Genomic DNA, 25,997 nt, shown 5'->3' with positions numbered 1-25,997 from the left:
GGCGGCGCCTCCAGCCAATCGCTGTGCCCAGCGCCCGCCGCCGCCCCGCCCACGGCTGCGTGCGCGCCTCCGGCCCCGCCTGGCTTGGCACGGAGCCCCGCCCCTCCGGGAAGCCCGTGTCCTCAAGTGCCCCAGGCCCGACTGCGACGCCACCTCGGCCCGTCTGCAAAGGCAGGAAGGTCCCGGGGAGCCGGATAAGGCCGTGACGGCCTCTTGGCATGACCCCTCCCAGGCCCCTCATTGTGCCTGGGGGGCTCTCCCGCCGGACACGCCCGGCCTCGCCCCTGCAAGCCGCACCCCCGCCCACCCATCGTTGGAATTCAGTGCCCCCCCACTTTGGAGAGGGCAGGGCCACGGACCCATGTACCCCCCCAAGTGCCGTCGGTGTCTGGAGCCTGAGCACCCCCTAGTGGCCCTTCCTAGCGGTGCAAGGGTCGGGGACCCCACTCTGGGTTGGGGGCATCAGGGGAGAGGCATCAGAGTAGGGTCCTGGCACCTCGACACTGGCCTTCCCACCTTCCTGTCTGTATGTAGTACCAAACCAGCAGGTCCCTGAGCACTTGGGAGCTCCAGATTCTGTCCATCTTGCCCACAAACTTGGGGTCCCTCACTTGTGGGAGGGAGATGCTCGGGAGAAGGAAGGGTGGGGAACGGAGGGGCGTCACTGGGGTGAGGGGACCACTGTTATGCTTTGGAAATAAAATCAAGACGAAAGTGATGTGTTCAATCTTTAAAAAAAAAAAAAGAAATACAATATATTGTTCAATAAATAGAAAACAGTTACAAAACGACCAGTGGTCTCTCATCCTTAATTACAGAAGGGGTCTGGGGCTTTCTTCCTCTCTCTGGGCCGAGGGGGGACCAGGGAGACACCAACCAGCGAGGTTGAAGTGGGGTGGGGGTAAATGGGCAAGATCCGAGGTGCTGGGGTGGGGAACAGGGCGGCCTGGCCAGCCTGGGCCTTTCCACATAGGGGGTGGGTAGGCAGCAGTGAGCCCAGCGCCCAAGTTTCCTGAGTTGCATGTCCAGTGGCTAGCAGGTAGGGGGACAACTAGTGGCCCCCATTCTCCCCCGGGGACCCTGGGTCCCAGGGGCTCGGGAGTCCAGGAGGGGTGAGGGGGTTTGGGGAGAGGTGGGGAGTGAGGTATGTGATTGGAGGCCTTGGGCCTCTTAAAACTCCTTCCTGCAGTGGGGGGAAGTGAGTGATTGGTCCCAGTGGGCAGCCCAGAGAGGGGACAGGGCTGTACGGGGGCCCCTGAGGCAGCTGTGGGGAAGGTGCGAAGAAGGGTTTCAAAACTGGGTACCCTAACCCATGTCTCCCCAGTTCCCCTCCCCTTTCATAGGGGTTTTGGGCAGACCTACTACGTTAATTAACCGCTCAGGCACACTTTCTGGAAAGTTCTCCTTCCCAGCATCTGGGGACCGTGAATTTGGGCAGGGGTCACGTGCCTATTGCTTTAGGGGGTTACCCAAGATGGGTCTGGGGTGTTGGCCAGTCCAAGCAGTCCCCTTCCAGGCCTCTAGATGGTGCTATGGCTTCAGATCCTTGAGACTTGCTCGAGGCAGCAGGGCGGCCACCTCCCAGGACTAGGCAGTGCGGGGCTATGCAGGGCGGTGCGGTGCAGGGGTAAGCCCCTGACTTAATACTGAAATGCCCCGGGGTGGGTCACCGGTGAGGAGATTCCCCGCAACCCCGCAGCGCGGGTGCCTCGTCGCTAAGTGGGGGTTTGGGGACCCTCTGCAAACCAAACCCCACGCCCCCCGCCGCCCGCGGCTCAGCCAAATCGCTCCCGCACCAGAAGCATCAGCTTCTTCTTGCCCTTGTAGGTCTGTTTGAGGTTCTCCAGGAACTGGGCGAACTGCAGGTGGCCGTCGGGCGCCAGCAGGAAGGTGTCGCGGGCCTTGCCCAGGAACTCGATGAAGTCGCCGTAGTGGCGCGGGCTGATGTGAGTGAGGCGCGAGTGGCTGGTGGCGATGTAGGCGGCCACCGCGGCGTCCAGGAGCTGGCAGAGCGGCGCCCGGTCGGCGCCCAGGGGCTTGGCGGCCCGGCGGGCGCCCAGCGGCCCCAGGCCCGGCGCCGACAGGGTCCAGCGGCGCAGGATGTCGGAGAGCATGGGCGCGCAGTGGATGCTGCGGACGATGAGCGGGACGATGGCCGAGAGCTCGTGGCGGCCCAGCGAGTGGCTGAGCGAGCAGGCCCAGAGCACGTCGTTGACGGCCGGGTGGCTGTCCTGGTTGAAGGCGATGCTGAGCTGCGCCAGGGCCAGCGTGGCCAGCTTGTAGGCGCGCAGCGGCAGGCCGCGGTGCTCCATGTAGCGCGCCACGGTGAAGAGGTGCGCGTGGCCCAGGCCGCCGGCCGCCGCGTCCAGCACGATCTGGTAGGCCGCCTCGAAGGCCGCGTGGTTCTTCTCGCACAGCGTGAGCGCGGGCAGCGCGCAGTTCTGCGGGTCCTTCATGGCGCACTGCAGGGCCAGGGTCCGCGCGCACGCCCACAGCTCCTCCCGCCGCGGCGCGTCCAGCTGCAGCCGCAGCAGCGTGGCGTGCGTGGTGCCCGTCACCGCCACGATGGTGGCCGCCTCCACCGGGGTGAAGAGGGAATACCAGTTCTGCATGATGTTCATCAGGGCGGACTGGCCTGCGGTGGGGGACAGGGGTGGCGGGGGCTGAAGGGACAGCCAGGCCTGGAACCACAGGCATGCCAGCAAGGCACGAAGCTATGCCCCCTCGGAAGCCTCGCCCGGCCAGCCTGGCCTAGAACCGTGCCCCTGCCAGCCTAGCTTGGAACCACGCCCCCATCAGAGTACTAGGCAGCCACGCCCCTACCAGGTAGGTTTGAAGCCAAATCCCCAACCAGCCTGGACCGAAGCCCCGCCCTGCCAGCCTGGCCTAGAACCACGCCTCTGCCAGTCTGGCTTGAAGCCACGCCCTCCCCCATCAGTTCTGAAACCACGCCCCTAGCAGGCAGGTTCAAAGCCAAATCCCCTACCAGTCTGTCCTGAAGCCACGCCCCTGCCAGCCAGCCTAGCTTGAAGCCACGCCCCTGCCAGGCAGGTTTGAAGCCATCTTCTCCTGCCAGTCTAGCCTGAAGCCACACCCTCACCAATCAGTTCTGAAGCCACGCCCCACCAGGCTGCCATGTGGCCACACCCCGAACAGTACTATGAGGCCACGCCCCTACCAGACAGGTGTGGAGCCAAACCCCCTTCCAGCCTGTCCTAAAGCCACGCCCCCACCAGCCAGTCCTATAATCACGCCCCTGCCAGCCTAGCTTGAAGCCAGGCCCTCATCCATCAGTTTGGAAGCCACGCCCCTAAAAAAGTGCTATGAAGCCACAACCCCACCAGACAAATTCCCTACCAGTCTACCTGGAAACCACGCTCCACCCTACTATGAAGCCATGCCCACAGCCACAACCTAGCATGCCAGGACTGATGTCACTGTCCCCCCCATCCGACAGTTGTGTATGTGTGTGTGTCTGCGCACTTGCTACAACCAGCAATGAATGCTCCAGACTCTCAGGGGTCCTCAAACTTTTTAAATAGGGGGCCAGTTCGCTGTCCCTCAGACCATTGGAGGGTCTGACTCTAGTAAAAACAAAACTTATGAACGAATTCTTATGCACACTGCATATATCTTATTTTGCAACGAAGAAACAAAACAGATACAAATACAATATGTGGCCCGAGGGCCATAGTTTGAGGACCACTGCGAGTTTCTCCTGATTGCTCTTTAAAATCACCCCGATGGGTTGCACTGGGGACCACAAGGCCGAGATCAAACCCAGGTAAGCTGGGTGCAAGGCAAGCCCCATATCCACTGTCCTAACACAACTGGCACACTTGGTTCGTGTCTAGTGTGGCCCCGTAAGGACACACGGTGCTCTCTAGCCCTGAGAGGTCTTGGCCCACACCGAAAGGTTCTCACCGATCTCTGTGGCACAGCTGACCAGCCAGCGCACCATCTCCCTCCGCCGCCAGCTCATGGTGTTCAGAGTCAGCCTCATCACCTGTGGGGGAACAGGCAGTGGGTCAGCGGGGCCCAGTGCTGGCCCTGAGGAACTTGGAAGAAGCCAAGGATGGAGCCCAGGGGCCCAGAGTGTCTAGATTATTGGCGGCAGCACGGGGCTTTGCAGTTTCACCAGTGTGGTAGAAACAGCAAAGCACCTTCCCCTGGTGTTGGTGAAAGTGCACCCCCATCTCCCACATCCTTACCTGCAGGCCCAGCTCCAGTGCAATGCCCAGCAGGGTGGTGTCAGGCGGTGCGCTGGCTGGAGTGGCCGTCTTGCAGGCATCCTGCGCCAGCTTGAAGAGCAGAGCCGGGGAGTGGATATTCTGCTGAATGGAGCCCAAGACAGCATGGAGCCACTTGGGGTCCCCTAGGGGTGTGATGGGGACAGAAGGCTCAGTGGGTCCCCCTGCAGGCAGGACACACCCAAATGATGTACTACACGACAGCGGGGCCCCTCTTATTTTGATGATGCTAAGGTTCCAATTCCTTACTGTCCTGAGTCAGACACACAGCTAGTGAGAGGGGGGACACTCAGGTTCACAGGAGATAGGGATCTGCTTCCCCTGTGCCAGCTGGTGATGAGGAACAGCGGCCTCACCCTTGGCGGCTGTCAGCATGGCAGAGGCGAGTTCGCACTGGCGTGTCTCCAGGTGGCCCAGGATGAACCAACGCGGGAAGCGGTTGCTCATGATGGAGTCCAGCGGGTTGGGTGGGGACTCGCCGGCCGGAAATGCCGTTTCCAGCACAGGCAGCCTGGCATGGGGGGTGGTAGAAAGAGACAAGACCCAGGTGGGGTTAGAACTGGGGTCTGTAATCCTCTTAGAAAAAAGACACACAAATCAGCAAAGCACTGAGGCGCCCAGAGAGATGGCAGGGGTGTCAGGGAAGGTTGCCAAGGGTCTGGCTATGCCCAGTCACTGAGGATTGGTTACGTGAAACATCTCTCTAGGGCCAAGTGATAGCCCAAGGGGGAAGGCTCTTGCCTTGCCAGAATCTGACCCAGGTTCGATGTCCCCTCAACACTGCATACACTAAAGTATGTGGTATCTCCAAAAATGAGCCAGGGGACAAAGCCAGGATGACACAACCTTGAAAGTGTGCAAGGGACCAGAGAGATAGTACAGTGAGAAAAGCTCTTTGATCCTCAGCATCGTATAGGGTTCCCTAAGTCCTCCATGAGTGAGCCCTGAGCACAGAGCCAAGCACCAAATGTGATCCTTGGCACCACAAGGTCCCCTGAGCACTGACTGGGCCATGTGACTTCCAAGCACAGCGGGATAAAAAAAGAAAATTAAAAAAGAGTTCAAGGAAAGTCCCGAGTTTGATCTGTGGCACCACAGAATCCCACCCCATACCGCGGCTACAGCCCTGGATTTTACTGGTTGGCAGTCCTTATTTTCCAAAGGAAGGAAGGAAAATGGTAAAATGAAAGGCCTCCGGAGCTATTTGGGTTGGCTGGAAGCTGCCTCCCAAATTGCATTCTGAGCCACGCAGTCATTTCTCAGAATCAATGGGAAGTAACAGCCTGGATGCCTGAGTGGGGGGATAGGGTGCGGGGAGATTAAACTGAGCAGGCTGGGGTTTGGGGCGTGCCCCTAAATGTCTGTTAGGCCCCTTAACCCAGTCCTCCAGCTGCCCAGGTTCACCTCATGGCCCGCAGTGCCAGGCGGTAGGCCAGGTCCGGGTCGTGTGGCAGCAGGGCAGTGAAGAGGTAGCGGGCGCAGCTGTGCATGGGGACGCTTTCCCGGAACAGCACCTCTCCGAATCCGCTGAATGGACCTCCTGCAGGGTGGATGGTGCTGAGACCCCAGGGATGGGGGCCCCCCACTTCTTTCCCTCCCAGGCCCCTCAACCTCAGGCTGTGGAGGACAGTCTGATCCTCTGGCTAGGACACACACACAACCTTGCACAGTCCTGGATGGGGGACATCTAGGTTCAGGGTGGCAGGAATGAGGTAAGGCAGGTGGGTGCACCTGCTTGGGGGTGGAGCCAAAAATAACCACGCCCACTGTCCTGTGAGGGGAGGAGCCTCACCTGCAGAGCCAATGAAATCCAAGCGTGCGTCAGACAATCTGCTCATTGGCTCCAAAGAGGGCATAATCACGGAAAGCGACTATTGGCTAAGAGCATTGTGGGGGCGGAGCCTCACCCACAGAGCCAATGAAATCTAATCCACACTGGACTCTGTTCATTGGCTCTAGGTGGGAAAGGACATCATCATGGGAAACAATGATTGGCTGCCAGCATGCAGGGGGCGGAGCCTTCTCAGCCACAGAGCCAATGAAATTGAGCACAAGCCAGACACTGCTCATTGGCTCCAAGGAGGGACGGGGCATCATAACGGAAAGCAATCATTGGCTATCAGCACTGCAGGGGGTGGGGCTTATCTAGTTAAGCTGCTAGGGGCGGGGCCTCCTAGAACCAGAACTTTTAAGACTGTACCTAGGACAGGTCACCTGCTCCTAGTCTAAGGCCTGGAGAGGGACTTTGTTTCAGGGGCACAGCCAGGCCTTGGGGGCCCCTCACCTTCCAGCAGTAGCCCGGCCTGCTTGCGCAGCACCTGCACCAGCCGCTCGTCCAGCTCCAGTTCCTCCAGCAGCGCCAGCAGCTGCTCCTCGTTCCGAACCAGCTTGTCTTGGGCGTACAGGCCGCTGGGCAGGGCGCGTTGCTGGCCCAGGCCAAGGAGCGCTACTTCCAGCGCCAGCGCCAGGTAGGACTCCCCCGGGTTCCCGGGCACCGGTACGTGCTGGTAAGTCACCTTCCGCTTCTCGGGGGCGGCATCTGTGGGAGACACCGGGGATGCTGGCACGGAGCACGGTAAGGGGATGGGCAAGGCCCATCGCCCAGATCGCAGGGGCCCCCTCCCTCTGTGCGTTACCTGGGTACAGTGCCGGGCTCTCCTCCTCCAGACGGCAGGCTTCCAGGAGCGCCCTGCACAGGCAGCCAATGGGGTCCAGGGGATGGCCCACCCAGCCCTCCGTGTTGGTAATGCAGGTGGATCCTTTCTGCAGCAGTTCTACGGAGCAGGGCAGGGAGCCTTGAGCCAGTGCTCCTCCACCTGCCCAAACCCTGCCTTGGGCTGTCCTTGCCCACCGACTCTGCAAGCAGCAGCCAGCTCAGTCAGCACACAGCTGGTAGGATCGGGCAAGACAAGGCCCTCCCGCCCCAAGAGCATCTCCATCTCCCTACTCTCTCCTGTGCCATCAGTCTAGGGTGGCACTAGGTATCAGGAAGCACATTTGCCTGGCAATCTTCTGCACCTCACTCAAGCCTGCCTCTGGGTCTGGCCTCAAATGTGGCCCTTCCCTCACCTCCTCTCAGCTCCAGGACCATCCCAGATCCCAGCCCCATTCCTGCCTCCTCCAGGTCACACCCCACGCCCCTTCTCGACTGCCAAGTCCAGTCCCCAGGGATCAAAACTTGCCACCCTTAAAGTAAGCTTTTTTAGAGGGGCAAATCAGTTCTGGGAGGCTTGGGTGACCCTATGGGATGCCAGAGATCGAGCCTGGGTCGGCTGTCCACTATGCTATCAATCAAGCCCCATAGTCAGCTCTTTAAGGAAAGTGAAACTGAGGTTCTTTTGTTTTTTTGGGGGGTCTTTTGGGCCACATCTAGAGGTGCTTAGAGGTTTACTCCTGGCTCTGAGCTCAGAAGTCACTCATGGTAGGCTTGGGAAACCATACGGGATCCTGGGAGTCAAACCCTGGTCCTTTCGGATTGGTCGTGTTGCAAGGCAAATGTCTTATCACTGTGCTATTACTCCGGCCCCAGGGGGTTCATTTTGGTTGGTGGTCACATTAGGGTTCACACTGGCAGGGTGTGTGTTTAAAACTATGTGTGCACGTCTTTGTATATGAATCTGTCTGTATGTGTGTGTAAGTGTATCTGTATATACATATGTGTGTGTTGTGGACCCCACATTTTCCCACCTGCATCCCTCCCAAGGGTTCTGTGCCCCTCACAAAAACTTTCTGTTTGGGGCATCGCCTCCAAACACTTCTTTTCCTGGCAAAACCCCAAGGGTACCCCAGCCCCCATGTGTCACACTCTGTCCCCAGAAGTGGAAATGGCGCCCCTGCCCCGCAGTGCCCACCCTTCGACCCGCTGCCCACCTTTTTCCTGCGGCTTGTAGCTCTCCAGCTGACGGCGCCGCTGCAACCTCAAGGTGTTGACCACGGCGCCCGCCAGCCGCAGGGCCTGGCGTGGATATCCGTGGGCGCGCAGCGTGTCCACGCGGGCGCACGCGGTGGAGAAGGGCTCGGCCAGCCAGAGCGGGCGGCCCTGGGGGTCGAAGGTGGGCTTGCCGCTGCCAGTGTCTCCTGCGCGGCTGGCGCTGCAGTGGTCGCTGGCTAGGATGCTCTGCAGGTGCGCGTCCCTCCAGTGCAGAGAGCCCGCCTGCAGCGCGCGCCGGAACACCGTGTGTCGCGAGCCTGTCCTCGATGCCGCTTCTTCCTCCGCCACGTCACCTAAGGAGAGCACACCGTGGGGTCGGGAAGCCCTGACAGGCTCAGTCTGGGTTTAAATTCTTTCTTTTTTGGGCGGGGGGACACACCTGCGGTGCTCAGGAGTTACTCCTGGCTTTGCGCTCAGAAACCGCCACTGGTTTGAGGGACCATATGGCATGCCAGGGATCGAACTCGCGTTTGTCCTGGGTCAGCCGCGTGCATGGTAAATGCCCTACCACTGTGCTATCACTCCAGCCCGAGTTTATTTATATACTTATTTTTTTTAACTGGCCCCTGAGTTTAAATTCTGAATTAGGTGGGGCCGGAGCACAGCAGGGAAGGCGTTTGCCTTGCACATGGCTGACTGAGGTTCCATCCTGGGCATCCCGTAGGGTCCCTTGAGCATCACCAGGAATGATCTCTGAGTGCAGAACCAGGAGTCAGCCCTGGGCATGGACAGGACAGGTGTGGCTCCAAAGCAGAGCAATAAAAAGGAGAAACAGTGATCTTGATTTTGGGGGTTCCTGACTGCAACTCTTGTGGGTGACCTGGCCAGCCTGAGGCCGTGGGAGCCAGTGCTTCCAGCGCACACTAGGCATATGCTCTACACATCAATATCACTTTCGGACACGGCCCCTTTTCTCTTTCCCAGGGTCTCTCCTAGAGTGCTGGGTCCAGGCTGCTGTGCAGGTGGGCAAGGGCACCCCCCACCTACCTGTGGGGGCCTGCATGTGTGGCTCGTGGAAGGAGTAGTTGCCCTCTTCCAGGGGGCACACGTCCAGCTGGTCCCAGGTTCTCAGCAGTTGCAGCCAGCTTGCCCGCTCCTCGGGTTTGCAATGGGGGCTCAGGACCACGCACACCCACAGGGCCCCTGAGGGAGGGAGAAAGGGAGTGAGCATGGTGAGGTCCCGACCCCCAACCTACCACTACCCGACCCCCAACCAACCCAATCCGGCTGCGGATTCTTATTGCACCCGGCCCGCTTCCCAGCCTGTGGAACTGGTGCCCTGTGTTAGCGCAACAGTCTCTGCACTGGAGACAGAAAGCAGAGCCACAGAGAGTTAAAACGAGTGGCTGCAGATCACACAGCTCTGGGTGTGGAGGTGGGATTCGGCTTCATCCACCTTGGGATCTCGCTTTATTTTATTTTATTTTTATTTTTGGGCCACACCCGACGGTGCTCAGGGGTTCCTCCTGGCTGTCTGCTCAGAAATAGCTCCTGGGGGCCCGGAGAGATAGCACAGCGGCGTTTGTCTTGCAAGCAGCCGATCCAGGACCAAAGGTGGTTGGTTCGAATCCCGGTGTCCCATATGGTCCCCCGTGCCTGCCAGGAGCTATTTCTGAGCAGACAGCCAGGAGTAACCCCTGAGCACCGCCGGGTGTGGCCGAAAAACAAAAAACAAAAACAAAAAAAGAAATAGAGTTCAGTGGTTGGACAATTTAGGCACTGGAGATTGTGTCTGTGAATGGCCTGGAGTGAAGGTTCCTTTTTCAAGGAAAAGAAATTCAAAGAGAGGCCGGAGAGATGGTGGTACAGAGGGTAAGTCTCTTGATTCGTATGTGGCTTGATCCCTGGAATACCCCGGAATTAGGAGTGATTTCTGATTGCAGAGCCAGGACTAACCCCTGAGCAGCACGACCAGAGGCCACAGCCATAGTCCAGCAGGGAGGGCATATGCCTTGCATGAAGCTGTCCTGGGTTGAATCCCCAGCATCCCATAGGGTCCCCCTGTACCACCAGGAGTGATTTCTGAAGCACTCCAGTATGGTCCGAAAACAGACAAAAAAATATACAAAGAAGGGGCTAGAGCAATAGCACAGAGGCTGTTTGCCTTGCACATGGCCAGACCAGGTTTGATCCCTGGCATCCCATATGGTTCCTTGGGCATGTCAGGAGTAATTTCTGAGCAAAGAGCCAGAAGTAACCCGAGTGCAACCGGATGTGTACCCCCAAACAAACAAAATCCAAAGAAGACTGTTCCCTGATTCGAACAGTTGCAGAGGGAATTCAGATGATGAGTTGGGGAGACATGTTGTCTCTAGGGCCCTCACCCAGCTCGTCCCAAAGCTGGCGGCACTTGTCTGTCATGCCAGCGCCCTGCTGCCGCCACAGGGCCAGGCGCGGGTCTTGCAGGAACTGCTCCGTCATGAGGATCAGCATGCGCGCCCCGTTGGAATCCCGCATACGCAGCATCTCCCGCACCTGTGCGGGGGAAGGAGGGTTCTGGGTGATGAGCGGGGTCAGGCTCACCCCCACCCACCGCCCCCTGTACTCCCCATGCTCCAGTACGCCTGCAGCACCTTGTGGAACATGGAGCGGAGCTGCTGACTGGCGCCGTAGTAGCCGCCATTGGATAGCAGCTGCTTCACTTGCTCCTGGATCTGCTCCTCATCCAGGTGCCAGCAGTTGGCATCCTCAATGCCCGCACCTGCCGTGGGGTCAGGGGCACCTGTAGGCAAGGAAGAAAGGTTGGAGAGAGCCAGCATGTGACCCTGCCACCGGTCCTCAAAATCATGAGATGCATCTCTAAGTTTCTTTTTTTTTTTTTTTTTTTTTTTTTTTTTTGGTTTTTGGGCCACACCCTGTGATGCTCAGGGGTTACTCCTGGCTATGCGCTCAGAAGTTGCTCCTGGCTTCTTGGGGGACCATATGGGACGCCGGGGGATCGAACCGTGATCCGTCCTAGGCTAGCGCAGGCACCTTACCTCCAGCGCCACCGCCCGGCCCCAGATGCATCTCTAAGTTTCAAACATTTATCCATCACTATTCACTTACCTAACCATTTGTCCATCATCCATCATTCCTCCATCCACCCATTGCCATTCACTGATCCCTTCAACCGTCCATCATCCAATCACTGGTCTACTCACCTATACGTCTATCTACCTCATCCACCCATCACCATTCAAGGATCCTTCCATCCCTCATCCTCTATTCACTGATCCATCCATCCACCCACCCACCATCCATATCGAGCCATTCCATCCACCCACATACCCATCAATTCACCCACATATTCATCCATCCATCCATCCACTGATCCGTCCATCATCTATCCATCAACCCTCCCATCCATCCACCCACCCATCTATCCATTAAACCATCATTTCACCCACACATTCATCCACCCATCCACTGATCCATCCATCAACCCTCCCATCCATCCATCCACCCACCCATCCATCCATTGAACCATCATTTCACCCACACACTCATCCATCCACCCACGATTCTCCCTTCCATTGGTCCAGCCATCATCCATCCATCGACCCACCCACCCAGCAATCCCACTGCCTGCGACCACCTCCATATTCATCCTTCTCCAGCATCACCCACCCACTAGGCGCCCCCTTTCTTCCCCGCCTTAGGTCAGCCCTCACTTCCACCACGAACGCCCCTCATGCAGCCAGCCCGGCCCAGCCTCGCCTCCTCCACCCCGGGGCGGCTCTCCACGGGGCGGTGCTGACCGTGCACCAGGTTGATCTCGGAGCCCAGCAGGAGGATCTCGTCGGCCAGGCGCTGGGCGGTGGGCAGCACCTCGGTGTGGTGGGCGCTGATGAGGTACTGCACGAACTTCTGCAGCTGGTCGCGGTTCATCTGCGACAGCGTCTCGGAGATGGGCAGGCGCAGCGCCACCTGCTGGGCGTGGCGGATGCGGTAGAGCGACAGGGCCACCACATGGGCGCAGTAGAAGAGGTCGCGGTTGTCACAGCCGCAGCTCACCGACGTGATCTTGCAGCGGTCGAAGCTGATGGACACGTGGTAGAGCCGCTCGGGCTCCCCAGGGCCCCCCGGCTCCTGGACGTTCCCGCTCAGGTGGAACCCTAAGATCAGAGGCAGAGGGTTCTAAGAGGCCGGAGAACCCCCCTGGGAGACAGACAGTCCGTCCGTGTGCTGGTTTGTATATCTGGGAAGCAAGCGGGCAGACACCCCTGCACCCCGATGGTGAAGAGGAGGAGGAGAGGAATAAATCTTCAGCTCCAGCGGCTCCCACGGATACAGATTTGTCACTGTGGGTTTCAGGGCTAAGAGTTCAGCTCCTGGTGGGGAGAGCCCCGAGGCTGGCAGTGCTCAGAGGGGGTGAGGGAGCACTCCGGGGGCAGGTCCTTCCAGCAGCCCCTGCCCCTCCCTGTCCCGAGGAGCCCCGCGGGCGGGCGGGCCCATCCAACTGGTCCGGTGGCTCAGGCCCCGGCTGGCCCTGGCTGCGTCATGCGGACAGGCGGCAGGTGGCTTCCTCATACCGGCTGGAGGTGGCCGGGCTGGGACCTGGAGATGTCCCTGCCTGCCTGTTTCAGCCGGGGCCCTGGGATCAGTCCCTGAGGCTCCTCCTGGGAGGCCCAGCTCCTTCTGCTCTTCTTCCTCCTCCTCCTCCTGCCCCCAGACCTGGGCACTGAAGCTGCTTCTTGAGCTGCTGGGACCCATTCTGCCCACTGTCTCCCACCTGGACCCTGCAGCCTGAAGTCCAGGCGCACCCCACCCCCCTGCGGAGGCCGAATAAATGACCCCGAAGTCTCAGATCAGAGAATAACCCTCAGATCCACTTTTCAGTCTCTGCCTGACCTTTACACCCAGATCCATCTCCTCCTGAATCTCTTGAGGTCAACACCCCAGATCCACTTCCCCATTCTCTGCCTGATGTCTCTACCTCGGATCCCTCCACCTGATGTCCCCAGAGCCACTTCCCAAGTTTCTGCCTGGCATTTATACCCGGGATCCAGCTCCACCTGACTCTACCCTATATCCTGAGCCACGTCCCCAGTCTCTGATGTCTACACCCAGAACCACCTCCACCTGACCTTCTGAGGTCTACACCCCAGAACCACCTCCACATGACACTACACCCTGAGTTTCTGCCTGACTCTGTCTTAGTCTCTGCCTAAAATGGACTATACTCCAGAGCCTGTCCTCCCTCTCTTTCCCCAAATCCCAGACCCAGGGCCATGAGCCTGCTTCCAGGCCCCGTCTCCCTGGGGATGCAGACGATCCTTTGTACGTCTGGCCCTGAGCCCCCTGTGCCTTACCTGGGCTCGAGTTCTTTTATTGGGGGGGGGGGGCAGCGGCGCTCAGGGGTTTCTCCTGGCTCTGCACTCAGAAATCACTCCTGGCAGCCTTGGGGACCATATGGGATGCTGGGGGGCGAACCTGGGTCCATCTCGGGTTGGCTGCATGCAAGGCAAACACCCTACCTCTCTCTGTGCTATTGCTCTGGTCCCTAGGCTTGGCCTCTAAGAATCTAGAATCCTCCAGCTGGAGCTCAGAGGGGTGCTAAGCACTGGCACAAAGGCTGGACAGTGGGATCCAAGTCCCCAGTCTGGAGTCAGAACTCACCCACTTGCAGTACCCGGTCCACGGCACCCGCCTGCAGCAGCTGCAGCCCTCGAGTAAAGGGGGCCCGGGCGTCATGCTCGCTGTCTGGGGTCTGGCAGCCCAGCGACGAGTACACGCAGATCTCGCGCTCGCTGCGTGGGAACGACCAGAACACGATGCGCTTCTGCACTGGCTCCGGCACACGGGAGAAGCGCTCCTCCACCTGCCAGGGTGCGTAAAAGCCCGTCAGGGCACAGGATCCCGGGGTATAGGGGTCCCTCCACTGCCTGCCTGGAAGGTTCTCTCCCCAGGGCTCGCCCAGGCTCAGGACGAGGAAGAAAGTGTCTGGCAATTTCTTGCTTTTATGTTCATGTAGTATTTCTCCTCCCCCAAGTTGGTTTGGGCCTTGCAGTGCTCTGGGCTGACTCCTAGCTCTGTGCTCAGGGATCACTCCTGGCGGGGCTCACCCCATATATGGGGTGCTGGCGATTGAACCCTAGTTAGCCGCCTACAAGGAAGCCTTCTTCACTGTCCTATGGCTCCGGTCAATTGTTTTGTTTTAGGGCCACACCCGGCGTAGCTCCGGGGTTACTCCTGACTCTGCACTCAGGAATCGCTCCTGGTGGTGCTCAGGGGACCCTGTGGAAGGCTGGGGATCAAACTGGGGTCTGGCCTGCAAGGCCAATGCCCTCCCACTGTGCTCTCATTCTGGCTGTCCCCTTTTGGTCATTTTTGTTTTGTTTTGTTTTGGTCTTTTTTGTTTTGTTTTGTTTTGGGGGCACACCCGGCGGTGCTCAGGGGTTACTCCTGGCTATCTGCTCAGAAATAGCTCCTGGCAGGCACGGGGGACCATATGGGACGCCGGGTTTCGAACCAACCACCTTAGGTCCTGGATCGGCTGCTTGCATGGCAAACATCAACACCGCTGTGCTATCTCTCCAGCCCCCTTTTGGTCATTCTTAAAGCAACTGCTGAGACTCAGTAGTGGGTCGTCCCCTTGACCCCGGTGTCAGCTTCCTTCCCAAGCTCCTATCCCCAGAAAAGCCCACAGAGACGGTGTCCCTTCCCTGGGCCCTGGCTGAACCTGAACCTGCCCTTCCAACCCAGGCTTGATCCTCCCAGCTGGGTGACCCTGGGCAAGTTTCTCAACCTCTCTGTGCCCCAGTTTTCTTTGCCTATGAAGGAGACATGGCTTCCTTGGGGCCCAAAGGGGCCTTCAGGGTCCTGCTGGGTGGGCCGCACCCCACAAAGAAAAAAGACAGCCCAGCCCGTGTCCCCAGGTCGGGGTGCTAGGGGACCGGGGGGGAGGACAGAGTGGCCCAGGCTTTCCGGGCAATGACTAAGGAGGGGATTTCCGGGCCGTGAATCAGAGCCTGCCCGGGGCACCCTTCAGACCGTGGAGGTGGCGTGAGACCCAAGGGTCAACCCTCGCCAGACCAGGCAGAGGATGGAGGTACAGGGAATAGGGGTGCGGGCTGGGTGAAGCTATGAAGGGAGACACCCAGTATCTTAGTTCTGGAAAGCGAGGCAGAATCCCTTAAAGCCAGAGGCGGAGCTTCAGGTGCACCTGTCCGAGTACCCAGACAGACAGACAGATGGACAGACAGACAAACAGTCTCAGGTCCTCCTCCGTTGCAGGGGCTGGGATGGGGAGGGGGGACCCTGGGAACAAAGTGGTTCATTTCTGCTAATCCTGGGGGTCTGGTCTCAGGGAGGAAATAGAAAGGGCCAGGTCCAAGGATTTTGGGGCTCCTTTAGAAAGGAAGGAAGGAAGGAGGGAGGGAGGGAGGGAGACAGCTGTGGAGACGCGAAGCCTGAAATCTTTGGAAATCGGGGATTCCTCGGTTGGCTGGTGGGTGTAGGACAGAGATGATGTGGGGGGGGGGACCCGGAGTGAGATCTGGGGGGACCAAAGTCGGGGCCAACTAGAGGAGTTTGGGGAGAAGAGGGCTGCGCCCGGGGCGCCCCCACTGCCGGCTGAGGAGCAAAGGGGGGACCCCCGAACTGTCTGGGGGGAGCCCCTCGAAGTCTGGGGCTCGGGGAGGCGTCGGGAGTCGGGATCGGGGCGCTTGAGGCTCTTCCGGCGGGCGGAGAAAGTCGGGGGCGGGTCCCGGGGTGACTCCGGTCTGGGGTCCGGTCCCGGGGAGGGAGGGGTGGAGGGAGGACCCCGAGAGCGTGCCCCCCGCAGCCCGGTCACCTGCTCGAAGGCCCAGCTCTCGGCGACGCGCTTGGCGCACAGGTCCAGCAGCGGCTCGGGCCGGCCCCGGGCGCGCACGGCCCCAGCCCCGGCCCCGGTCCCGGCCCCGGCCCAGGGCTCGCGCTCCTCGCGGCCGGCGGGGCAGAGCCGGCTCCGCTTGGCCTCGGGGGCGTCCATCGTCCGGGTCGGGGCCGGGGCTGGGACCGGGGTCGGGGCGGGGCCTCCGGAGGGGCGATCGGTCCGGTGCCGGCTCCTGCGCGGCGGCTCCGCGAGCTCCCGACCGTCCTCGCGGACTCCTCTGCTGCCTCGCTCGGCCGCCCCGGGGACCCCCGCCGCACCCACCCACCCGCGCCCCGCGCCGGGCCGGCCGGGTGATGCGGCCCCTTTAAGAAGCTTCACAACAATGAAGCCGCCTGGGCCGCCGCTTTATGCTCCGCCGTCGTCCCGCCCCCGCGCCCTGCCCATTGGCTTCCCCGGCGGCCTCCGGGATCCTCTGCGCCTATTGGCTGCGCCGCTCCGAGATGCCGCCTTTCATTCGCCCGTGGAACTGCCCGTCTTCTTGGCACGGCCCAATCAGAGAGCGCAGCGGGCGCCGCTGTCCATCACGGGGAGCCGGCGGCCAATCAGAGCGCGAGAAGCCCCGCGGCGCCGGCCTTCGGCGGAGTATCGGGGCGGGCCCCGGGTTCATTCACAACATTCCTCCCCCGCCCCCCTCGGGCTGGACAGCGCACCCGGGGCAGCTGGGGCTGCGCCCACACACCGCTTTGTTTACCGAGGGTCGCTTCCGGCCGCCGCGAGGGGACCGTCCCCGGGGCTAGGCCCAGAGCGACCCGGAGTCAGGGGGCCCCCCCGCCTCGCGGTTCATCCGTGTCCCCCGCACCCCCGATCGCCTCTGGGCTGTGTGATGCCAGAAACTCACTCAGCCTCTCTGGGCGCCCCGGCAAAGCCTGGATATTGGGGCGATCCTTTCCGGGTGGGCGTGGAAGTGGGGTGACGGGTCACAGGTCTCCCCACACCCCATGAGTCGAGCTCCAGGCGCTGCGGATCTTTGCCCTGGAACCAAGATCCGAGCCCTGAGAACCTCCCTCCCATACGACCTCCTCTGTTTGCTTTTGTTGTTGTGCTTGTGGTTATTATGGGAGGGGGGGGACGAATGGGGAACACTCCTGGAGGTGCTCTGAGAGGACTCCAGTCTCTGCTCTTTTGGGAATCACTCCTGGTGGTACTTGGGGGGACCCTACATATGGGATGCCTGGGATTGAACCCGAGGCAAGTGCCTCACTTGCTGTACTATCACAAGGGCCCTTTTATTTTCTGATCCTGCTGTCTTGGACTTGATGGGGCTGAGATGTCAGTCTCCATGGCAGGTGCTCAGGGACTGACCCTCCTCCCCCTCCCTGGATGTCCTTGGAGCTCCGTCTAAGCCCGGCTGGGCCTTTGCTTCTTTTTAATTTTTTATTTTCTTGGGCTGTTGTTGAAATCCTGTCCCTCCCTCCCTCCCTCCCTCCCTCCCTCTCAGTCCCTCCAGCTCGTCTGCTCCACGCCTGGGTGCCCTCCCAGGACCCCATATCGTACAGTACTCTCTCTGTACTCACTAAATCTGTAACTGGGGGAAATTGAGCTAGGTCAGGTCTCCCCAGTTCCATTACAATAACGCCTCCCCATTAGACAGAACTCACGTTGCCCCTTGCATGGTGCTCTCAGGGGTCCTCCCTGCTGGCCCCCTCCCTGCAGCCCTTCCCAGGTCGAAGGAAGGTGGGGTTAGAGCAAGAGTACAGTGGGATGGAGCTTGCCTTGTACATGGCTGACCTGATCCGTGGCATTCCATATGTTCCACGAGCACCAAGAGTGATTCCAGAGCACAGAGCCAGGAGTGACCCCTGAGCACTACAGGTGTGGCCCTCAAAACAGGAAAAAAAATGGCTTGACAGTTTCATTTGGACACTCGCAGATGTTTTTGGGGTACCATGTCGTGCCAGGGACAGAAATCCAGGGCTTCCTCGTGCTCTGAGCTTCCTCCTCTGAGCCCCCCGCCTCATTTCTCCTTTTCCCAGGTTCCAGCGGGCACCTCCAGAAAGCACTGTGGCCCCAGAAATGGGAGCAAAGGCTCACAGGGTGCCCATCTGTTGAGCCCAGGGTGTCTGAACTCTAGTGGCTTTTCTCTGCTGGAAAAACTGAGGCTTAGGGGAGTCCTCACCTCAGGGGTCAGATGGGGCCCTTAGCAGTGCCAGGAATTTTTTCCCCCGCCCCTGCAGTGCCAGGATCTTAGGCAGGTCCTTTTGGGGCCACACCTGGTGGTGCTTGGGGGTTGCTTGCGGCGGTGCTGGAGCAACAGGGCTGTGCTAGGGCCAGGGCCGGGCAGCGGGGCGGCATGCGAAGCATGTGATCCGGCCTGTCCAGCATCTCTCCCCGCCCTGGAGGGTCCCTCAGTGCAAAGGATCGCAGGCAAAGGCCGCGGGAAGAGAAAGCAGCAGGGGTGGGGCGGGGAGGGGGCGCATTCGTGGTAGCTTAGATGGAATCTGCCTGGGGATCCCTCAGCAAAGGGGACCTCAGGACTGGCTCTCCTCTGAAAGGGAGTCCAGCCCAGGCCCCCCACAAGTGTTGGGGACACCTAAGTATAGGCTCAGGGCTGCCCGCAGCCCCCAGCAGGGCCAGGAGCTTGGTCTTGCTCTGTATCAATTGCTAATATTGTCGTTGTGGGGAGGGGGCCCCACATGGCACAGAGGGAAACTGAGGCCCAGGACAGACAGATGTGCAGCCTGCCTTCCAGCTCCGCACCCAGCCATGGGCCCAATCGGGGTCAGGGTTGAGCTCAGAGCTGCTGAGTTGCCCCAGAGGTGGGAGGGCAGGGATCCCTTCCCCCAGCCCCAACACCTGCAGGGCCTGTGTCCAGCCCCCCTTTTCCAGCCTCCACTGCCCAAACCGCGGGGGGGCTCCCCTTGTCTGGCCGCCCTGAGCTCACTGTCTGGGCATCTGCAGATCAGAACTGGAACCGCATACCCGGGGGAGGGGGTATGAGGAGGTCCTGGAGGCTCAGCTGGGGAGTAGGGAGTCTGCTTGGCCCCCCCCCCGGGGTCCTCTTGACCCCCCACCGGGCGCTCAGGGGACAGTCACTGCAGCAGGAACCGGCCCGGGCAGCTCCCTTCCTGGTCCCTGCTGGACGCGGCTTCGCGGCCCTGCAGGCCCTTTCCGGCTTTGCCTTCGAATGCAGATTCCCGGGCCGAGAGTCCAGATCCCACAGCAAAATATCCCGGGGGTGGGCAACGCCCCAGAGGTGAAGGCTTGGGGGATCCCCAAATCCCTCTAAATAACTTGGTTTTGGGGGTGCGCGTGCGAATGCGGGGTCAAGTGGTGCCAACGTTCCCCCTGGGGGGACGAATGGGGAAACTGAGGCCCAGAGGCCCCGCCCACGCCCGGAAGTGCAGTGACCTGGGCATGTCCCCAATTTTGGGGTCAGTGGCGGGGGAGGCGGCTGGAGTCCCGCCCCGGGCCCGAGAAGGACAAATGAGGCAGTGTGGGGTGTCCCGAGGTGGCGGGGACGCTGAGGGTGACATTCCAGTCCCCGTGGCTGCCTCGAGGCCGTGTCTGGCCTCTGGGGTCAGGCGCGGGGGACAAAGGCCCCGGGTCCAGCGGAGTCCAGGTCCCTGCAGCCGCGGCCGGCCTCGAGCGCCGCCTGGTGGCTTCAGGAGGAACTGCTGTTACCCGGAGCCTCGCCCTGTTCTAACCTCCTGGGGTGACTTTCGGAACGGGGGTGTCTCCGAGCATTTAAGGGGTGCTCAACCCCTTTACACTCGGGATCCACGATGGGGTCAGGGGTGCGGCATCTGCTCCGGCTTCGGGGCCTGTGGAAGGTTCCAGAGCCGGTGCACAGGTATGAATAGGAGGGTGAGCACAAGAACAGTGAATGAGGCTCTTCCAGGCTTTCAAGGGACACCTGTTGGAAGCCAGAGGGAACAAAGAGGTGGATGGGGACCCCTGCCCTGCTCTGCCCTGCGGGGAGGCCTGTAGAGTGAGGCTGGTCACACAAAGGGGTTTAACAGTATGGGGGGCAATGTGCACTCCCCCAGCCCAGCCCAAAGACCAGCTGTCCTGGACTTTCTCTTTTATTTATTTATTTTTTTTTTTTGTGCACCTGTGATCCCCAAGTCTGGAATAGAGCACTTGGCTTGAACTCAGCAACCTGAGTTTGATCTCTGGCATCCCATATGATCTTCCAGGCACCCCCAGTTGTAAACTCTGAGCATCTCTGGGAATGGCTCAAAATAGATTTATTTACTTATTTATTGCTATTGTTATTTTGGTTTCTGGGCTATATCAGGTGGTGCTCAGGGGTTACTCCTGGCTCTGAGCTCAGAAATTGCTCTTGGCAGGCTTGGGGGACCCTATGGGATGCCGGGAATTGAACTTGGGTTCGTCCCAGGTCGGCTGTGTTCAAGGCAAATGTCCTACCTCTGTGCTATAACTCTGGCCCCCCAATGCAATTTAAAAAATTAAAAAAGAAAAAGTGGCTGGAGAGATAGCATGGAGGTAAGGCGTTTGCCTTGCATGCAGGTCATTGGTTCGAATCCCGGCATCCCATATGGTCCCCCGAGCTTGCCAGGAGCAATTTCTGAGTGTGGAGTCAGGGGTAACCCCTGAGTGCAGCAGGGTAGTAACCCAAAATCCAACCCCCCCTCAAAAAAAAAAAAGAAACCCGGGGCCAGAAGTTGTGCAAGGGGTAAGGCCTTGCGCTAGCATAGGATGGACCGCGGTTTGATCCCCTGGTGTAGGTCCCCTAAGCCAGGAGCGATTTCTGGGTACATGGCCAGGAGTAACCTGAGAGTCACTTGATGTGGCCCAAAAAAAACAAAACAAAACAAAAACCCTAGAGAGAGGCTGGAGCAATAGCACAGCAGATAGGGCATTTGCACGCAGCAGCAGCAGCAGCCGACTGTGTAGTGGCAGAAACAGATGAATTCACGTGTCTGTCGCCTGGGAGGCACCTGGACTGTCTACTGGTGAAACCCTGTCACCTGCTCAGTCTCCTCTCAGAACCATGGAAGGGCAAGTCTACAAGCCATGATCTTTTTTTGGGCCACACCCGGCGGTGCTCAGGGGTGACTCCTGGCTGTCTGCTCAGAAATAGGTCCTGGCAGGCACGGGGGACCATATGGGACACTGGGATTCGAACCAACCACCTTTGGTCCTGGATCAGCTGCTTGTAAGGCAAACACTGCTGTGCTATCTCTCCGGGCCCCATGATCTTTTTTTTTTTTTTTTTGATTTTTGGGTCACACCCAGCAGCGCTCAGGGGTTGCTCCTGGCTCTACACTCAGAAGTCGCTCCTGGCAGGCTCAGGGGACTTTATGGGATGCCGGGATTTGAAGCACTGTTCTGCATTCAAGGCAAATGCCCTACCTCCATGCCATCTCTCCGGCCCCTGTTCTCTAATAAATTTATTTGAGTCCACATCCTTGTCTTTAAAACAAATGTCACCTAGGATATATCCTAGGAACACAAAAAGAATACAAAAATGGCCTTCTGCACACCTGTATTCATTGTAGCGCTATTTACAATAGCCAGAATCTGGAAACCCAGATGCCCAACAACAGATGAGTAGCTAAAGGAACTGGTACATATACACATGAACTACAATGCAGACATCAGTAAAAATGAAATCATCAAATTTTCCTATGCATGGATGGACATGGAAACTATTGTGTTGAGTGAAATGAGTCAGAGGGAGAGATAGAGATAGACATGGAATAGCTTCACTCATTTGTGGGATTTAAGAAAAATAAAAGACAGTATAATAATAACACCCAGAGACAATAAAGATGAGGGCTGGAAGGATTGGTTCACAATATGAAGCCTACCACAGTGGAGAGTCCACTTAAGAGAAATACTGGGGGCCGGGCGGTGGCGCTGAGGTAAGGTGCCTGCCTTGCCTGCGCTAGCCTAGGACGGACCGCGGTTCGATCCCCCGGCGTCCCATATGGTCCCCCAAGAAGCCAGGAGCAACTTCTGAGCGCATAGCCAGGAGTAACCCCTGAGCGTCACAGGGTGTGGCCCAAAAACCAAAAAAAAAAAAAAAAAGAGAAATAACTACATTGACAACTATCATGACAATGGTAGTGAATGAGAGAAATAGAATGCCTATCAAATACAGGTAAGAGATGGGGGAGGAGGGAGTTGGGGGCGATTAGTAGCGGTAATGTTGCACCGGTAAAGGGCGGTGTTCTTTATTGTAACTAAAACCCAACAACAGGAGCTGGAGAAAGAGCAAATCGGTGCTAGCAGCCGATCCAGGACCTAAGGTGGTTGGTTCAAATCCCGGTGTCCCATATGGTCCCCCGTGCTTGCCAGGAGCTATTTCTGAACAGACAGCCAGGAGTAACCCCTGAGCACCCCCAGGTGTGGCCCAAAAAACAAACAAAAACAACAAACATGTTTGTTATCATGGTCCTTAAAGATATTAAAAAAAAAAAAAAAAAAAAAAAAAGGCCCGGAGAGATAGCACAGTGGCGTTTGCCTTGCAAGCAGCCAATCCAGGACCAAAGGTGGTTGGTTCGAATCCCGGTGTCCCATATGGTCCCCCGTGCCTGCCGGGAGCTATTTCTGAGCAGACAGCCAGGAGTAACCCCTGAGCACCGCCGGGTGTGACCCAAAAACCAAAAAAAAAAAACAAACAAACAAACAAACAAAAAAAAACAAAAAACAAAAAACAAAAAAAACAGGGGCTGGAGAGATAGCATGGAGGTAAAGCGTTTGCCTTACATGCAGAAGGTTGGTGGTTCCAATCTCAGCATCCCATATGATCCCCTGAGCCTGCCAGGAACAATTTCTGAGCGTAGAGCCAGGAGTAATCCTTGAGCACTGCAGGGTATGACTCAAAAAAACAAAAACAAAAAACAAAACAAAAACAATAAAAAAACCCAAATGTTACGAGGGCCAGTGGTTAGTGTACTTGCCTGGGCATGGCCCTAAAACAACAAATATTGACAGACCAGATAATAGGGTTCAGACTTTTCCCCTTATGACAACATGGCCCTGTGAACACTGCTGGAGGCAGCCTAGAAGCCCCAGGCAGCCTTTTGTGGCCCTTGGAAGCCCTACATTCTCCCCCCAGCCTGGTGAGCTTAAGAATAAGGAGGTATGGGGCCGGAGTGATGGTGCAAGTAGTAGAGCATTAGCTTTGCACACACTAACCTAGAACTGATCACGATGCGATGACACCCCCCCCCCCCCAGCGAACCATATGAGGAACAATTTCTTCAGGAGCTGTGACCTGAAGACCTCTCTTCACCATTTATGCCCCTTACCTCAAAAAAAAGAACCAACATTGGCCAGTTAAGGCCATGGCACAAAGCTCCATGAATGGAGTTCGTGTGCTGGAAGCATGGGCTGAATTCCCAGGGCCGTGTGGTCTCCTTAGGGCTGCCGGGTGTGATCCCCAAACCAACACAGGATGATGGAGCTGAGACATGGTCAACCCAGGGTTTTAAGGGAGTCATGCTCAAAAAAGGTGTTTGATGTGGGGGCTGTCTGGTCTCCCTAGCACCACTAGGCTGGGGCACAAAGTTTTCAGGCACAAATGGGCACCCCATGCCAGCACGCAGCCACCACCTGGCTCTGAGTGCTGGCCTGTCCCTCCTTGCCCTGACTGGAGCACTGCTAGCAGGAGGGGACTGTGGAGACTCTTTGGGTGCAGGAGTAGCATGGGATGATGGGGGCTGTAAGCCTGGGTCAAGCAAAGGCCATGGATGGTATACAGCCTGGGGTGCAAGAACTCAGCTGCTGGCGTCCGTCTCATCTGTGGCTGGGAAGTAGGGATCAGGCAGAAGAGGCACCGCCTCCAACACAGAGGCGCTGGAGAACCAAAGGAGCAGAAAATCAGGTTTATTGAGAACTAGGGGAGCATAGGAAGTGCCTCTTCCGCTCTCTGGGTCTGCTCCACTCTGGGGTACAGTCTGTGGTTTTGGGAGTCTGTGTCCTCTCTGCGAGGGGTACAGAAGGCCGAGTCTTTAAGAGGATGCCCCCTTCTTCTTGTCAGGCATCCCCTTGAGTAGTGCCAACTTCTTGGGCAGGCTGGAACTTGCCTTCATCGTCACCTCGTGCTCAATCTTCTTCCGGATCGCCACCTCCAGGTCCTACAGAAGGTACAAGGTGCTCAGGTGGGGCTCCAGGGATGGGGTAGGTGGTCCAGTCGGCCCCAGCTCAGAACCTGGGCTCTTTGAAGTGGGGGAGAGGGCAGTATACCAGATGGTGCTCAGGGTGACTCCTGGCTCTGTGCTCAGAGATCACAGGGTTGTCTGCATGCCCAGTGAGCAACCCACTCATTATCAGAGAACGGCTCTGTTTTTAAGTGGCACCCTGCGGGGCCAATTCAACCTTTGGGCTTGTGTTCAGTTGCACCTGGGTGTGGGGTTAGGATTCACATTCTTGGGTGCTCAGAACCTCAGGGCCTGGTCCTGCTCTGCTTTCTGCTTTGCTCCAGGTGGTCCGAGCAGCAGCAAGACAGGAACACAGTGTAGCACAAGCAGGTAGAGCTTGGCCTCTGCCTGTACTTGCACACAAGGCCCGGCCGGGTTCCATCCCGGGCACCTTCAAGCCAGCCAGGAGTAACCCCACAAGGCCGCCGAATGTGATCCAAAAGCCAAAACAGAAAACACACCACCGATAGGAGAAACAAAAATCCGACTCGGGGTTAAAGCGTCCCGACCCTAGCACCCCACCGATTCCATTCTAAAGACTCCTGGAGATACAGATCTGGTCCAGGCCACCATCTCTGGGCCCAAAGAGGCTCCGGGGAGGCGTGGACACATGCAAGACGCATTGCTTTCTGCAAAGCTGGGCTTGTCGCTCCCCGGAGGGAGGTCCGAGGAGCTGCCCAGGCGGCCTCTCGGGTTGCTGTCGCAGCATCCTGCAGGCTCCCTCCATCCTCCACCCCCGTGGCCCCCACTGTGCGCCCCACCAGCGCCTGCAGTCAGTCTCCGGACAGGTTGGGCGCCAAACCCGTCCGTTGCACACTCACTTTCTTGTTTTGGTTTCGCATTTTGGGTCACACCTGGTAGCGCTCAGGGGTTCCTCCTGGCTCTGCTCAGAAATCGCTCCTGGCAAGCTCAAGGGAGGGACCCTATGGGATGCCGGGATTCGAACCACAATCCTTCTGCATGCGAGGCAAACGCCCTACCTCCACGCTATCCCTCCGGCCCCCCGCTCACCTTCTTGACTTTCTGCTGCTGGACCACGCGCGCCTTCTTCGGAGCGATGATGCGGCCTGGGGAGGGAGATGTGCGCATGCATGAAACCGAAGGAGTCCCCCAACCCAGGCCCCAGCACGCGCCCCCCGGCCACCCCGACCCGCCACTCACCGCCTTTCTTCGGGGCTCGGCTGCGCTCCGCGGCGGCCGTGCCGGCCTTGCTCTTGCCGGGTCTCCGCGCCTGGAACTTGCGCTGTCCCTGGGCCATGGTCGCGCATGCGCGGAAGAGGCGGGGCGAAAGCGGAAGTTAAGCGCAGCGCCGGGCGGAAGCGTGGGGCGCGACGGGAGGTGACGAGCGGAAGACGCAAAGGCTCACGGGACGCACCGTGGCAAAGATTTTTTTTAAAGGGCCAGTTAGAGCCAGGGATAGCGTGGAGGTAGAGCGTTTGCCTTGCATGCAGAAGGACGGTAGTTCGAATCCCGGCATCCAATATGGTCCCCCAAGCCTACTGGGAGCGATTTCTGAACGTAGAGCCAGGAGGAACTCCTGCGTGCTGCCGGGTGTGACCCAAAAACCAAAACAAAACAAAATAAAAAGGGGACCAGTCAACATCAAATGGTATTCATCTAACATTAGAGTTTTTTTTTTGTTTTTTTGTTTTTGTTTCTGTGTCACACCCAGCAGCGCTCCTGGCTCTATGCAGGAATTCGAACCACCGTCCTTCTGCAAGAAAGGCAAACGCCTTACCTCCATGCTCTCTCTGGCCCCAGAGTTTTTTGTGCCAGAATAGGGTAGAGCCTTTGTTTTGCACATGGCCAACCTGGGAAGGACCCAAGTAGTCCTCTGCATCCCATAT

General features: G+C 58.6%; 2 protein-coding genes across 2 annotated transcripts; both read right to left on the bottom strand.

Moving 5' to 3' along the window:
- Positions 1–1,456: 1,456 nt before the first annotated feature.
- On the bottom strand, positions 1,457–16,135 carry ZSWIM4 (zinc finger SWIM-type containing 4). The gene is made up of 14 exons (XM_049788535.1): positions 15,959–16,135; positions 13,783–13,984; positions 11,922–12,278; positions 10,755–10,903; positions 10,506–10,656; positions 9,169–9,324; positions 8,121–8,474; positions 6,887–7,024; positions 6,535–6,789; positions 5,655–5,790; positions 4,607–4,761; positions 4,212–4,375; positions 3,925–4,006; positions 1,457–2,635 (listed from the first exon to the last, which is right to left on the bottom strand). Exons 1-14 carry the CDS (start codon positions 16,133–16,135, stop codon positions 1,776–1,778), a joined length of 3,336 nt encoding a protein of 1,111 aa, XP_049644492.1. The 3' UTR covers positions 1,457–1,775.
- A 7,685-nt stretch (positions 16,136–23,820) lies between these two features.
- C15H19orf53 (chromosome 15 C19orf53 homolog) lies at positions 23,821–25,531 on the bottom strand. The gene is made up of 3 exons (XM_049788534.1): positions 25,312–25,531; positions 25,162–25,217; positions 23,821–24,087 (listed from the first exon to the last, which is right to left on the bottom strand). The coding sequence occupies exons 1-3, from the start codon at positions 25,406–25,408 to the stop codon at positions 23,962–23,964; spliced, it is 279 nt and encodes a 92-aa protein (XP_049644491.1). The 5' UTR covers positions 25,409–25,531; the 3' UTR covers positions 23,821–23,961.
- Positions 25,532–25,997: the final 466 nt, after the last annotated feature.

The sequence above is a fragment of the Suncus etruscus genome, chromosome 15 (assembly GCF_024139225.1).
Source record: "Suncus etruscus isolate mSunEtr1 chromosome 15, mSunEtr1.pri.cur, whole genome shotgun sequence".
Taxonomy (NCBI): Eukaryota; Metazoa; Chordata; class Mammalia; order Eulipotyphla; family Soricidae; genus Suncus; species Suncus etruscus.
This window is presented reverse-complemented; position numbering and strand designations above follow the sequence as displayed.